Here is a 14,986-nt window from a genome sequence, read left to right as displayed (position 1 = left end):
GCACCGTGAATTAAGCCACCGATGCTACGCGCTGGAACGACCACCCCCCTTCCTCACCCCTATCCCCCCTCTCCGCCACTCAATAATACTTTGGATCAGTCGGATCGCTCAAGTCATAAATAACCACACTATGCGGCCTCGCACCCCCCCTCGTGGTCGCAAACTCCCTCTCGAAATCAATCGTCTTGTTCCAGCTAAACTTGCCGTTCGCGTCCAGATCCAACCAGTGAGCCTTGTAATCACCAGGCGTGTTGACAACCGAGATGTCCCCCGCCTGGACAAAATACCCAAGGACCAACAAGTTCTTCTTATCCGGGCTGATCTTGACGTAGTGAGGGCCGATGATGGGCTGGGTCTCGTTCGGGTCGTCCAGCCTCACAGGGTTGCTCAGATCAGAGATATCGAGCGCCGCAACGTGGTTGCCGAGGGTGAAGGTGAAGTAGGCTAGTTTGCCGTCGTCGGAGATGTCCGAGTAGATGGCCAATGAGTTTTTGGCCTTGGGGCCAAAGTCGAAGAGGAGCTCGGCGGTGCCTTGCTTGCCGTTTTTGGTGCGGAAGGGGTAGATGACCCAGACTTGGCCGAGGCCGACGGCGGTGGCGAGCGCGGCCGTCTCGGGGTGATTGGGGATGAATTTGACGTCCTGGATGCCCTGACCGCCTGGGATGGTGATTGTCGACAGGATCTTGTGGGTGCGAAGGTCAAAGAGGCGGAGGGTGTCGGCCTTTTGTATACCGAGGGTGGGCTTGAGGATGGTGATGGGGACGACAAAGTCGGAGGTGAGGGCGATTTGCTTGTCGTAGTCGACGGTGAGGCCGTGGGGGGAGAACTGCTGGCCGAGGATGTTGAGGGTGGAGGGGATGTCGGTGACTTCAGGCCACTCGTGGATGATGTTGCCGCGGGCGTCGGTCTCGACGAGGCGGCCGGGGGAGGTGCCCACTGCAGAGCCCATGTAGGTGATGTAGAAGCCTCTGTGGCGCACACAACAAGATTAGTAGGCAAGAGAAGACAGTCGGACGATGAAGAAAGAACATACCCATCAGGCTTGGCTCGAATCTCATCGACAATAGACGACAAGATGGCACGGTTGCTGTGGTCAAACTTGGGGCGGTACGGGTCCGAGACGTCAAAGTAAAAGGCAGTATCCTGAGTCTTGAGCAAAGACAAGAGACCGCCGCCAATCAAGGTCTTGCCGTCATAAGACGCTCCAAGATGATGAGGAGAATTACCGCTGGTGGGAACATCGGTGAGTTGGATGAATGTGCCAAAGGTGTCCTTGTTAGCGGTCAGCAACCAGACTTTACCACTAATAGGGGAGAGCATACATCATCCAAGCTGACTGTCGCCAGGAAGTCCTTGTGCAAGTTGTCACCAGCACCAGTCCAGAAGTAACCAATCTTCTTGGGCTTGATGTTGGAGGCAGTAAACGGAGGACTGGCCAAGGGGGGCGTAGGAACCTGCAGGATAGGCAGAGGGGGTGCATTGGAAGCCAGGGGCTCAGTGACTCCCGGGATGGAGGGAATCAAAGGGGGTAGACTGAGACCGAGAGGGTTCCTCTTCTCCGTGCCACCGGCAGTTGCTGGACTGGCAGCCGCTCCTTGAAGGTAGGAGACGAAGCTTCCCAAGAGGGCGAAGCCGAGGAGACCTTGCATTGTGGTGCTGATGCTGTTTCGAAGATGGTAAGAATACTGAAGAGAGGAGTGACGATGGTGATCTGATGAGATTGTTGAGAAGTTTAAGTTGATTGTTCTTCTACTTATACACATCGCCATCCTGCCCATCGCTTCCTCCTTGATGGGTTCTGTTAGCCATCACCACCCGCCGCCTTTCCTGTCGTGCTCGATGAAAAAGATGATGCCATTCACACTTCTGAGTGATGATACCAACCAACACGGCCATTGAAGCTCTTCACCCCCACGATGCCAACCCAAGTTGTTGGACCAAGTTGGGTTCAATGACAGCCTCTTGAGAAGAAAAAGGTGCAAGATCATCCGTGTCAACAAGTGCACGAACCACATCTTGGTCGGATCGTCGTCTGCCGGCTAAGTCTGGCTGAGAACGTGCTCTCTAGATGGCTGCATGTCTCAGAAGGACAGAAAGATTGTCAGGGGATGACCAAGCTGATCGTCGACATGGATGGGCCGGCAGTGGCCGGTAAGCAGACCGAACAGTTGACGCACTATCGATAGTCTCTGCAGTCTGCAGACAGCTCATACGGAAAGGAGGCCCAAAAAAGCATCATCAGGAGCAAAAGGGGAAATGCCGGCCTAGAACGTGCGCGCCGATCGCTCAGCTGCCGGACCGATCCTAATCAAGCTTTTCTGCTGGACGGGGTCCATATCCATGCTCAAACAACGCCTCCAGATTTTCAGGAACAAGATCTGAGATGTCGTGATCGTGGGGTTGTACCAAGGCTTCCCGGCTGTGCCTCAAAACGCCAAAAGCACGTTATTCAGCCCCCGATTGTCGACTGTATAAAGTGCAAATCAGTTACCCTTTGCAGACAACCATTCAACCCTCGCCCAACCAAGTCAAGACACATCAAGTCAACACCCCAACTGACAAGCACAATAAACACACAACATGGACACACAGGCGTATCTAAAGATCTATATTGCTCTCTATTCGTGAGACAAACTCTCCACCCCTTCGTTTTGGTATCTCTCCCTCCTGTCCGGCATCTAGAAAACACAACCATGCATCCAAGGGTCTCCAGTCCTTGGAAGATCATGCCCCCCAATGCTGCCAGGCATAGATACAGTAACGGGCTAAAAGAGAAATTATGATCATGACAGGACATAAAAGACAGAAACCCAGTGAGGCCAGACCACCCATGCAACCCGAACCCAGAATGTGAAAAAGCAACTTTTGTGAACCTGTTCGTAACGCTTAACTCATGCTGAAAAGATGTCGAGCGCGTGACGTTTACTCGTCCTCGTCGCTGAAGACCTGTCGAAAGAGTTAGCAAACTGCTGTCTTGGTAGAGCAGTAGATGGAAAGGGGAAGAGACATACCTCCTCACCACGCTTGCGGCGAGCCATGCGCTCCTTCTTCTTCTTGCGGGCCTCGGAGCTGGTAAGCTTGGCCTTCTTCTTGGTGCTAACAATCTTGTTGCCCATGGCATCGAACTTCTCCTCCTCCTCGCCGTCATCCCCCTTGAGGCGGGGACCAGAGCCCTGGCCCTGCACCCAGTTGTGGCCGGAAGGAGTCATCTTGCCGTCCATGACAGCCCACACCTCCTCAGTGATATCCTTGGTGAACTCGGCAGAGTGGGTAATGATGATGACACCACCCTCGAACTTCTTGAGGGCCTTGGACAAGGCACCGAGAGAGTCACGATCGAGGTAGTTGGTAGGCTCATCAAGAACGATGAGATGGGGACGCTGCCACGAGCAGGCGGCAAGGACGACCTTGACACGCTGACCACCGGAGAGACCGCGCATGCGGGAGTGAGAGACAAGCTCGGCATCGAGACCGAAGTTGGCGCAGTGAGCCTCGATCTCCTTGCGCACGAGGGGACGGAACTGACCGGAGGCAAGGGCCTCCTTCATATCGACATCGGCAACCATCTTCTGATGGGAGGCGAGGAGCTCGGAGCGGGGCAACCAAGCGTTGTCGGCAGTCATCATGGGAACCCAGCGCTCGTTCTTCATGCCAATGTTCTCGCCGAGAGCGAAAGAGCACTCGTACTCGTACGAGTTCTTGAACTTTCTGCGGGAGTTGATGCCAATGACACGGCGCATGGTGCCCTCGACCTTGAAGACCTTGTTCATGGCCTCCTCATCAGCCTCGGTGATGATCTTGTTGGCACGATCCATGGTCTCACGATCCTCACCAGTCTGGAAACGCCACTGGATGTACTCGGAGGGAGTGCTGTCGAGATGGTTATCGATGTGGGCGAAAGCGTGCTGCTTGATGTAGGCGATACGGATGTTCTCGTGCTGGTAGATCTCACCGGCGGTGGGGATGAGCTCACCAGTGAGCACGTTGATGAGGGTGGACTTGCCGGCACCGTTGGGACCAATGACGGCAATACGGGAACCGAGCGAGCACTGGAAGGAGATGTCGGAAATCTGGGGCTTGGCGGTGCCAGGGTACTGGAAGGACATCTTGGTGGCACGGAGAATGGCCTTGGCCTTGGTCTTGACGCCCTCGAGGAAACCGGGCTCGGGGAAGGAGAACTCCATGTCGGAGGCACCGAGCTCGTAGTAGGACTTGGCAGCGGGGTGCTTCTTGACAAACTCAGCGAGGTTGCCTCTGTAGCGCTTAAGCTTGAAGCGCTCGTAGTGGACGATGTGCTGGCACACGTTGTCGAGGAAACCACTGTCGTGAGAGACGATGATGGAGGTGCAAGGGGAGTTGATGAGGTAGTCCTCGAGCCACTTCACGTTCTTCACATCGAGATGGTTAGTGGGCTCGTCGAGCAGGAGAATATCGGGAGCCTCGAAGACGGCACGGCACAAGGCCAGCTTCATCTTCCAACCACCGGAGAGGGCAGTGATCTCGTTCTTGATCATGTCCTCGGAGAAGCCGAACTCGCCGAGACGCTTCTCGACCTCAGCCTGGCTGACGTCGACGCCGGCCTCGGCAAGCTTCTTCATGGTCCAGTCGATGGTGGTCATCTCGGTATCGGCAGAGTCCAAGTCGTGCTCGACGAACACGGTCTTGACCTCGGACTGCTTGGGGAAGCCCTCGACCTGTTCGTTGTTGATGGCGCGCATGAGGGTGGACTTTCCGGAACCGTTGGGACCGCACAGACCGTAGCGCTGGCCGCGCTTGAGGCGGAGATGGGTCTGGTTGAGAAGGATCTTGGCACCGTAGGCGAGCGAGAAGGTGCAGTTGCACAGATCCTCACCCTCCTCGTCGTCCTCCTCACCGTCATCGCCCTCGGCGAGGTCGGGGTTGGCGCGCTTACGGAGAGCGTCAGTGATGGACTGAGCCTCGTCATCACCAACGACAACAGCGACGTAGGGCTTGACAGCCTCAGCCCAGACGGCGGACTCGGTCTCCTTCTCGTCGACGAGCTGGCCAGCAACAGCGGCGGCGTACTCGAGGACGGGGGCGAACTTCTCAAGAGCAGAAGCGTGCTTGGCGGGGAGGACCTCCTTGAAGTGGCTAAGGATGGTCTTGATATCACCGTGGTTGCGGACCTCGGGGATCTTGCCGTCAACGACGTTACCGACGCGGATGATGGTGTCAAGAGCCTGCTTGGTCTTCTCACGAGCCTCGGGATCAGCCAAGTTCTCGTAGTTCTTCTGGAGACCGGGCATCATCTTGGGCAAGAAAGGAGCGACAATGTTGGGGTCGTCGACGAGCTTGCACATGTTGTCGACAATGACGGCCGACTTGCGCTTGATGGCGGTGTCGCGCTCGGCAAGACCACGATCAAGAAGGGGAACCATGAGGGCAAGAGTGGGCTCCTGGACCTCAGTGACGAAGGTGGTGGCACCGAGCAAGTGAACAGTCTCGGGGACGTTCTCGGGCTTGGCGATACACTTGATGAGCTCGGGAATGAAGCGCTCGATATCGCGGTTGACAATAAGCTGGCAGAGCTGCTCCATGGTCTTGTAGGCACGGTCCTTGACCTCCTTCTTGGTGTCCCACATGGCCTCGGAAATGACGGGGATCAAGTCGGGGACACGGAGACCAGTCTGGGCGGGGGCAGTCTTGATGAGGACATCGATGAAGTCGAGGACAAGCATCTTCTCGGGCCACTTCTGGGCATTGCGGAGGGAGTCGATCAAGGCGGGGAGAACGGCCTTGACAGCGTTAGGGTTAATGGCCTCGGCGATGGCCAGAGCAGCAGCGAAAGCGGCATTCTTCACAGCGGTGATCTTGTCACCAGCGCCAGCCAGGACGCTGGGGAGAAGAGCAACGAGGTAGGGCTCAACGGCAGAAGAGACCTCGGAGTGCTGGGCAATAGCCTGGATGGCAAGGAGGGCCTTCTCGCGGACGGTGGCATCCTTCTTGTTGGCGAGCTGCTTCTTGAGAGCCTCGACGGTCCTGCGAAAATGAGGGGTTCACATGTCAGCCTCCAATTCTCCAAATTCTGGTGCGACGCTCGAAATGCCATCTGAAAATTTTTTCCCACCAAACTGGTCCCTGCAGCTAAAAGCCGCACCCTGGTTTGACAGCGCAGCACGGCACGACAACCTCCTGTCGAGGCGGTCTGCGACAGGCAGCGAGCCCGGCCAATGTGTCTCTTTGTGTCGCTCGCACGCACACAAAGAAACAAGAGGCCACGATATGCCCGATATGCCGCGCTGCTGCTGCTGTCAAGGAGGGGCTGGACTAGGCTTGGGTTTGGGCTTGGCGAGGGGTTATCGCGAACAGGGGAGCGGGGCCCAACACAAAAAAACTTACTTGGTGGGGGTATCAAGGTCCTCGATGCGACCGTTGATGAAGGAAGCAAGGGCGGCCGAAGCCTCCTTGATCTGATCAGCCTCCTTGGAGATGGTGAGCTTCTGCATGAGCTCATCGAGCACCTTGATGCTGGCGGCGTTCTCGGAGGGAGCCATTTTATCGGGTTTTGTGTGATTTGATCGAAACGTCGAAAAAATGTCGTGGAGACTAGAGAAGACGTCTAAGGAATCTAATCCCGCCGTCTAAACAATGTTGCTGGGAGGGGGAGGTAGTCTATTCGGGGGTATCCTGCGAAAAGGCAAGTGACCGACGGCGACGATAGGCGAGCCCGTAGATATCTCGATGGAGGGTCGAAGACGTCTACTCTATTCTGGCTCTTCTAGAGAGAAGTCGCAAGAATATGTAAAGACTGAGTGGAGAGCTGGCAGTCCAAACGAAAAAGAAAGAAAGCTGAGGAGAGACCTGGAGGTGGCAGAAAGAAAAACTTGTGGGTGTGGGAGGGCGGTGGGGGAAATATTTAAAGAGTGCAAGCCAGGCTTTGCTTCGGCCCAGGACAGATTGATTCACTTTTGCACTGGCACACTGGACACCACACAGCGCTTTGCGACACACACACGCCGCCGCCGGACCCACAGGGAGGCACAGAATTGGGATGGAGGGGTAGGCATCACCGAAAACTTTTTTTTTCGCCTTTGCCCTTGTTGGGGGAGGGGGCTCTGGAGCATCTGGGGGCTGCTGGGCCAACCACTTTCTCTCTCTCGGCCACCTGCCCGTCAGTCGTCCACAAGAATTGCCCCCCCAATGATTGGTGTGCATCCAGCCGCTGCCGACTCAGACACATCCCTGCTTGTCCTCGCTGATCCCTGCTTATCGCTTTATCAGCGAGAGCGCTAATCCCAGAATGGCCCACTTCCCAGGGCGGTGAGGCGGTCGTTATGCAAAAAGAAGTTTCCTTCCAAGCCCCAACAAGTAGGTCCCAAACCTTCACCCGCTGTTGGGGCCTCTCTCCCTCTGCCGTCCCATTTTGATCAAAGGCTATTGAATTGCCTTTTCTACGATCCCTTGCGTGAGTTTGACAATGCGCGCCTTGAAATCAGATGGCCTTTGTTGGAATACTGCGGTAGCCATGGTACTGTGTGGCAACATGAGCGTTGAGCGGGTGCTGAGTGGGCTCTTGGAGGGGTTTCTCTTTTTTCGGGGTGTCCACCGAGGGGCGGGGCAGTAACGTCTCAAGTTTGAGTTTCCTCTCACCTATCCATCTCCCTTTCTGCAGAACGCTGCTGGCGCCAGCATATGCGAGCCTGCACCACGTTGATGCATCCCAATGGTTTCATGGGAGCTAGCAATGCTTCCAGCACATCCCAGCCTGCTTCACCCGCGTGTCTCTCCTCATCGCGGGGAAGCCTGTCGTTTGGCTCAACATATGGGCCACTGGCGATTCATGGCCAATATCAGGCCCCTTTTCTTCTACAGGTGCCGCAATATCAACGATAAGCCCTATCAACAGCAAAATATCATCTCACGCCGCCCGGGAGCAGTCCTCAGCCCCCGCCATGCCGCTTCTGTTAAGGTACTTCGCCACCGTAACACAGAAAGAGTGATGGAGGAGAGGCTCCGGTGCCGTCGTTGACACGGGTTCGACCAAACTTGGCTTCATATTTTTAACCAGGAGCGGATAAATATTAGATCACCAGTCATGCCCAGACGTTGCCTCGACTCTTTCCAGGATCTCCTGGTTGGTTAAGGGATGGTTGTGGGTGACCGTGGCTACTTTGCTGTTGCAGCTTGAACCAGGTGTTGTTTCGTACAGAAGCTACAGACAAAAACTGGCTGATTATCTCGGGTACACTGTGAAGGATGGATATTCATGCACTTGAAGTCCAACGTCTGTCAGATATGTCAACGCCCCCCACGCCAGGTTAAACACCTTCCACGTTCCGCTTCGATGTTGCGCCAGTCTGAGCACCATCCGCAACTCTAAAGTCGGCAGGTCTCACCGCAATTCTGCAGGCTTCAACTCGCCCGCACGGTACTTCACTTCGCGGCGTCATTTGGCTCATCTCATACTCAACTTCAAAAGGCTCAGGAAAAGACCCCTGCTGCCGAAACGCTGTTCCTCTTCGCCAAAATCCGGGGCATATCAACCTAGTCCCCCTGCGTGTCCGATAAGATCTCTTTCTTTCCGCAGGGTCAAGCGGTATCCACATGTGCCGTCTGCCACCATTGACGGAAAGACGCACGTGCCCTTCACGTGAAATAGCACATCAAGGTGGTTACCAAACTAAACAGATCTAACCGGGCAACCGATATTCTCTCAGGGGCTTATTTACACTACAACGGCTCTTCTGCATCGCGAGGGTCATCTTCGCCCCAAATGGAGGCCCAGATAGCAGATTGAAACTGCTGACAAACAAACATTGATACCGATTGTAATTGCAATGGTTCTCGTGTCTAGTTCAGTGGACGATAGCAATGCTTCCCTCTTCCCACAGTGAGGACATTTCGGAAGAATCTCCTTCAACTTGTTTTACACATGCATTGTTTTCTCTCCATTTTGCTGAACTAGCAAGACGCCAGAAATAGCCACCACCCTCGGCTCTTGATGGTGCACAAGTCGAGCCTCAAATCCAGCAGCCCATTAATGACGTCACCCCAGACCGACGTCACCATGTCGCGGCATAAGGTACACCCCACCGTCTTCATGAACCCCTATTTCTTCTTTACAAGATCCATCTCCAGCACCATCGCAAATCCAAAACCACAACATTGAAGCATCCTCCACAGGTATCACACCACAGTAAACAGCCAGTACACCCGCCAGCACAACACAAATCCTACACTACAACCATGTCTTCCTCCTCGAGCAACCCCAACACCAGCAGCACCAACCAGCCTACCGAGAACCCAGGCCTGATCTCCTCCCACGCCGAGTATATCAAGGGGGCAGCTGAGGTGACAATCTCCCATTCTCTCAAGCTCTGCCTTCCGGTCCAATAATTAACAGCGACTCCCTCTCAGTCCGCAATCGGCGACATCTCAGGTTCCCACGCCTGGAAAACCTCGGGCGAGCAAGACAAGGCCCACGCCCGTGCTTCACTCAATCAAGCGACCCAGAACCGTGACCCGGCCACCTCGGGATATGGGAAAGTGGAGGAAGTTGCCGGCAAGCTGACCGGATGCGAGGGCATGAAGAGGGAGGGCGCTGCCAGCGCTAGCAAGCCAAATCAGGAGTAATTGATACGATAATAGGGCTTAAGAGTTTGTGTACGATATGTCAAAAGGTCACATCATGTCAGAATAATGGAAATGTAATGCAAATATGTGTTATCATATGCTTGAATGTGCACTACCCTGGTAATCTTCGCTGCTTATCAAGTCATTCCAACAACCCGCTGTCATCAAGGTGAGTCCAAGTGTTCCTCCTCACCACCTCTTAACAAATCTCAGCAACCTCGTTCCTCAGGTGCCTCCAATGTAGTGCCATGAATTCCAATTTCTGCCAACGCAGGGGACCGTGGCATCGTCCCATCTTCCACCAACACGTTGTAATACTCCCCTTCATCCTTCGAACCAAGACACGAAGCTGTCATCGGACCAAGGATCAGGTTCCACCTCCAATGCCCGAAAAGGCGCTCCGCAAACAACGTTAATGAACCAGTCCGAAATCGTTTGCTTCCCTTCATTCGTCACCTTCCTTGAAAACTTTCTGATCACATCCTTATCCTCCTGCGAAAAGTCAAGATAGCTGTTCCCTGTCCGCGTGAAGGCCTTGACAAGAATGTGATACGTCAACTCGACGCTGTGTGTCTTGTCTCTGTTTTGTATCATTTTTCTGACTGGTGAGTCCCTCTCGACATCCATAGCGTCGAGCACGGCAAATTCGGTGATGTCTCCCTTGGAGGTGTAGGTAAAAGCGGCAGTGGGATGTCTGCCATCCTTATGGAAAGGTTCAGGCCAACTGTATACGCGATTTGGACTTGTCCAGCGCTTGGACGCGTCCCAGTCTATAATGAAGTAGGATAATATGACCTCGATCTGTAGTTCTGTCAGCACTACCTCACACCCACATGGCAACAAGGGGCACACTGACAGCATGTTCCGCGTTGGCTTGATCCTGCTGGGACTGTGAGAGTTGGCGGAAATGAGTGAAAGGGGCCCTGTAAGCATGAGTTAGACAGCCTTTGGTAATTATTTCTGGGCAAGTAGGTGCTTACTTCTGGGGCGCTACGACCTCGTCTTGCACAGCAGGTTACTGCTCGGGCACTGTGGCCTCGCCTTGTACTTCGGCTTGCTGCTCAGGCACGACGGTATTCTCTTGCGCATCAGCCTGCTGACTTGTACCATCGCCGGTAGGATTAGGCTGCTGCTCCTCGGCAAGGAGGACACCTGATCCCTCCTTCGAATCAGAAGATAAAGATGACGACTCCAGGCTGGCTCCCTGAGAGGACGTTCTTGATCGTGTTGGAGGCATTGTGCGCAGTTTGAGCGATAGTAAAATTACGGAAGAGTTCTGATGCGATATGTCGTGCGGACGATAGAATGATATTGACCAAAGAGAATAGAGTATATTGAACAAACCAAAAGTATGCGCAAGAAAATGTCGATGACAGCCCGGTTTGTTGGAAAAACAGAGCACTTAAAGAATCGCCTTCATCCCATGGACGGCCATCCACCCCACATCATCCACCGGCGCATTCACCTTCCTGTACTGGTCTGGCAGCCACGGACCGTACACAGGCAGCGGCGACGGCGTGCCTGGCGTCGGTGGACACTTGCCAGGCTCTGTTCGTTCTATCCCCCCGGCAGCACACCCCGCCCCGTTGAATGCCGAATCAGCAGCAGCCTTCCACACCTCGGACACATCCCTGATCATCGGCTCCGTCCAGTACAGCCGGCAATCCGACTCCTGCACCACATACTGCGCCGGCAACCCGTCGTAGATGTTCTGCGGGAAAATCTCATCCCTCGCATTGACCGCAGCCGACGTGCTCCTGTTCACCGGTAACGAGGAGTATCGCGAGAGCGCAGCAGCCTGGAACGGATTCCCGGCCCAGGGTAGGTAGGAGCTGGCATAGTCGTAGATATTTTTGTACTGCAGCACTTGCGCGCCCCTGACGCCGCCCACTCCTTGGATTAAACCCGGCTCCGGGAGGCCACCCATTGCGATCGACTTGACATTGGCCTGCAGGCTGAAGAACTCGGAGGTCACCGCGCAGGTAGAGGCGCAAGTGCCGTCGTATAAAAGAACAATGTTCTCGGCGAAAAAGGGCTGCGCCAGGTTGGTTCGGGCACCATAGCCGGTCACCTCGATGCCTAATCCAAAGGTCGTGTTGATGGTCGTGAGGCTGTCATAGAGGTTCCAGCGCAGCAGTGAGGTGTAGGGGGTAGATTTGTAGATGTGCGGGTAAAACTTGGCGTCAAACGACGGGAAGAGTTGGTCGTGGAGATCGAGGTCGTAGCGATAGTTGAACCAGTTTTGGTAGTTTCGAACGAGATTTGCGCTCGGCTCTGTGTAAGGGTTGACACCGGCCACGAGATCACTGACGATGCTGGCAAGAGAGAGAAAGCTGGGGTCTTCTTTGAACCGGCTCAGTCCTTCCTGGACGATGGAAGGGAATAGCTGCCTGAAAAAGTCGTAGCCCTGGAGGATATAACCGCCGCCATTACCTTGAAAGTCGATAACGAGTTTAGTCTTGCCTTCTTGTGCTGCTAGTGAAAAGAACCGTTGGCAAACTGCCTGAAATTCGGTAGGGGATCGAGGCTCGAAAGAAAGAACAGCGATGACTGCCACGTCTTCGAAGCCATCACCCTCAAGAAAATAACCAGAGACGACGCCATCCTGAGTGATGATCACAGGCTTTGGGTAGCCAATAACAGCAATTTCCCCATCTCCAGCCTCATCAACCGGGCTTTCTCTGATAGTAGTTGTATTGCCACCGTCTGGATTGCAGAATTTAGCGTAATAAGAAGGGCCGTCAACCACGCCGGTCATGTCAGCTTTGACAGCAGCAACATTCTCCAACGAGAGAGTGGTACCATTCTCGAACGTGAACGTCGTGTTTGGCCCTGGGTAAACGTATCTCACTCGGCCACCCTTTGCAAAAAAGCCCAACGGACTCCCCACCGCAACAGACGCCTTTTCGTAAAACATGCTATTATAGGCGGCGTCTGGATCTCGGTTGTAAGTTGCCTTGTATATTGTTTCCGCCACGTAGGTAGCTGCATCAACGCCGTTGATGAGGCTGACTACCGACGCAGTCTCTGGAGATTCGGTAATATCCTCTGGTCAGTAGGTAGTCAGCAAGGCTGTCAATGAACTCGCCCTCCTGAGATAAATACCATAAATCTTAATGACTGGCAGCGAGACCCCATCCTCACTGACGGAAACAAGAGCGCGTTGTCGCCTCCATTCAAAGACGCGGGTTAAGGCATCTGGGTAAAAGACATAATGGCCATCATGCCCGGGACAAAACACCGAGACGTATAGATCCTCCTGAAAATCATACTCGTTGCCGTACATGTCTTCCTCCAAGTTCTGGCGGACCTGCGCCAATGCAGAAAACATATCGAAAGGCGGGAAAAAGTAGCCCTCGGGCGGGTCGGCTTTGTAGGCCGAGTCACTCTGCCATTCCAAGTAAGGCTCAATGGCATCGACAAGCTCAAGAGCTTCTTGTTTGTGCAGCGGGATAGAGTTAAGACACTCGTAAGCCAGCTCAGCTGCTACAGTCGGAGTTGCTTTTGTCCAGGCGAGTTAGTCATCGATTCTGACCTGCCTCAGTGGGAAAAACATACCAGATGGGCTGAAGACCTGTTGGGAAGACCAGGAACTGCTTACAATGGCGCATGGTTCAGCAGTGGAAACTGAAGGGTAGTAGTCAGTCTCACAGCCCTGGCACCTAGAGACTACCAGGAGAGTGATAACTGCTAGTATTGTGTGCCATAGTCGCATCATGTCTGGTCATTGTCCTGGGGTTGGGCGAACCATTGGGATGTCGAGGCTTCAAGAGTAGTTAACGGGGACAGAACCGGCGGCCAAGGACAGAAACACATGATGGCTGTTATAACGAGGACCTGACGAAAAACACCCATGCTCTGCGTAAAGATGCTCATGCGTTGCAGAAAAAGGCAGCGCGCCTGCTGAGGCTCAGGGTTGATGCATGGTCAAGCTGGCAGTGGACAGAAGACAACTAACTGTGGGAGTAGGTACATGGACCTTGGTACCACATCGAATGGAAGCCCACAAATAGACAGCTTTCTGAGAGGAGATGTTTCAATGGTGCAAGGCAGACTGGATGGGGGACTGGATGAAGCCAAAGGAACAAGTTGAATCGTCCCAGGTTGCTCCGTTGTTGTCTATGGTCTCCACAAGCATCAACTTAATCCATTTAGGGTCTTGGCGCCAAAGCATAACCCTGTCTTTACACGTGCACATGGGAAGCAAGAAAGGTAGAGTTCACCCTTGGGTTCACGTTGACCATAGCGAGTTGCAGTCTTGGTATTGCAAGCACCAAGCTGTCAAGAACGGACCTATAATACTAACGCCACGCAAGATAATACCCGAGGACCGTCTTGTGTTGTGCCTCTAAGCCACCCACCCACCAGTTCCAAGCACTGAGCTACCAATTACGCCCTCCTCCCAAACATGTCTGGGAGTCACTTTTTTTTCCGGAACTCCGTGAAATCTACCACCTGTTTTTGCCTTATTCTCCTCCTTAGCCATGCCTATCTCTTGTCGGCCTCTTCGGGATCCACAGGGTCCGATGTTGGGACGCTGGGAAGCTCTTGTGCGACGGCATCGGATGTTGAGCCGTCGGAAACAGGAGGAAAGTAATGTCTGTGTATGTTCGTCAGCACATTGGAGGTAGTGCTTGGCCAGCATGTGGAGAAACTTACGGGACGAACTCGGTGTAAGCATCCACATCCTTCTTCTCAAACGTAACAAGTATCACCTTGTCAATCTTGTCCCCGTCCTTCCCGGTCAAGAATTTGCGAATGGCACTCAACGCTGCAGGCGCGGCCTCCCGACTTGGGTAGCCATATATACCGGTGCTGAGTGCACTGAAGGCGATTGTGCGGCACTCGTGTTCAACGGCGAGCTCCAAGCTTGTTGTGTAGCAGCCGACCAGCAGCTTCTCGCTCGTGTCATGATCCGCCGGGTCGTAGACGGGGCCGACAGCGTGAATGACCCTGTTGCATGGCAGGTCATAGGCGTCTGTGATCTTGGCTGAGCCAGTCTTGCACCCATTCAACTTCTTGCACTCTTCGTACAGGCCGCGGCCAGCTGCCCGATGAATGGCACCATCTACGCCGCCGCCCCCGAGAAGGGAGCGGTTGGCGGCATTGACGATGGCATCGACGGCGAGAGAAGTGATGTCGGCACGGTACACGGCAACACGGTCGTTGAGAGATTTAGAAGGGGGAGGGATCTCGGTCGGTCCCAAGAGAGTCTTCACAAGCTTGGTGTCAGCGGGTGCGGCTGACAGCTTGTGGAGCTTGTAGAGAAGGGAGACGGAGGGGATGTTGGCAGCCTCGAGGACGGTCATCTTGGCGATATGCCGAGAGGGCATGGATGTTGTTGATGTTGGGGAAAAGACTCAGCAAACTGAGGTGCTGGGCAAGATGAAAG

At 54.3% G+C, this 14,986-nt stretch overlaps 6 protein-coding genes and 1 pseudogene across 7 annotated transcripts; 2 read left to right on the top strand and 5 right to left on the bottom strand.

Moving 5' to 3' along the window:
- Window positions 1–79: 79 nt before the first annotated feature.
- PODANS_3_1330 (uncharacterized protein) lies at window positions 80–1,778 on the bottom strand (the record flags this gene model as incomplete). The annotated part of the gene is made up of 3 exons (XM_001903366.1): window positions 80–968; window positions 1,034–1,272; window positions 1,338–1,778. 3 exons carry the CDS (start codon window positions 1,776–1,778, stop codon window positions 80–82), a joined length of 1,569 nt encoding a protein of 522 aa, XP_001903401.1.
- A 1,144-nt stretch (window positions 1,779–2,922) lies between these two features.
- On the bottom strand, window positions 2,923–6,467 carry PODANS_3_1320 (uncharacterized protein; the record flags this gene model as incomplete). Its single annotated transcript, XM_001903365.1, has 3 exons — window positions 2,923–2,946; window positions 3,012–6,000; window positions 6,361–6,467. 3 exons carry the CDS (start codon window positions 6,465–6,467, stop codon window positions 2,923–2,925), a joined length of 3,120 nt encoding a protein of 1,039 aa, XP_001903400.1.
- A 1,238-nt stretch (window positions 6,468–7,705) lies between these two features.
- On the top strand, window positions 7,706–7,990 carry PODANS_3_1310 (uncharacterized protein; the record flags this gene model as incomplete). The annotated part of the gene is made up of 1 exon (XM_001903364.1): window positions 7,706–7,990. One exon carries the CDS (start codon window positions 7,706–7,708, stop codon window positions 7,988–7,990), a length of 285 nt encoding a protein of 94 aa, XP_001903399.1.
- Window positions 7,991–9,207: 1,217 nt separating this feature from the next.
- On the top strand, window positions 9,208–9,594 carry PODANS_3_1300 (uncharacterized protein; the record flags this gene model as incomplete). Its single annotated transcript, XM_001903363.1, has 2 exons — window positions 9,208–9,312; window positions 9,379–9,594. The coding sequence occupies 2 exons, from the start codon at window positions 9,208–9,210 to the stop codon at window positions 9,592–9,594; spliced, it is 321 nt and encodes a 106-aa protein (XP_001903398.1).
- Window positions 9,595–9,918: 324 nt separating this feature from the next.
- PODANS_3_1290 lies at window positions 9,919–10,831 on the bottom strand (annotated as a pseudogene; the record flags this gene model as incomplete). Its single annotated transcript has 3 exons — window positions 9,919–10,395; window positions 10,451–10,517; window positions 10,575–10,831. Coding segments are annotated over 3 exons (801 nt in total).
- A 165-nt stretch (window positions 10,832–10,996) lies between these two features.
- PODANS_3_1280 (uncharacterized protein) lies at window positions 10,997–13,205 on the bottom strand (the record flags this gene model as incomplete). Its single annotated transcript, XM_001903361.1, has 3 exons — window positions 10,997–12,621; window positions 12,700–13,095; window positions 13,196–13,205. 3 exons carry the CDS (start codon window positions 13,203–13,205, stop codon window positions 10,997–10,999), a joined length of 2,031 nt encoding a protein of 676 aa, XP_001903396.1.
- An 877-nt stretch (window positions 13,206–14,082) lies between these two features.
- PODANS_3_1270 (uncharacterized protein) lies at window positions 14,083–14,903 on the bottom strand (the record flags this gene model as incomplete). The annotated part of the gene is made up of 2 exons (XM_001903360.1): window positions 14,083–14,194; window positions 14,254–14,903. 2 exons carry the CDS (start codon window positions 14,901–14,903, stop codon window positions 14,083–14,085), a joined length of 762 nt encoding a protein of 253 aa, XP_001903395.1.
- Window positions 14,904–14,986: the final 83 nt, after the last annotated feature.

This window comes from Podospora anserina, chromosome 3, assembly GCF_000226545.1.
Source record: "Podospora anserina S mat+ genomic DNA chromosome 3, supercontig 1".
NCBI classification, from domain to species: Eukaryota; Fungi; Ascomycota; class Sordariomycetes; order Sordariales; family Podosporaceae; genus Podospora; species Podospora anserina.
The sequence above is the reverse complement of the archived record's forward strand: the minus strand, read 5'-3'. Positions and strand labels throughout refer to the sequence as shown.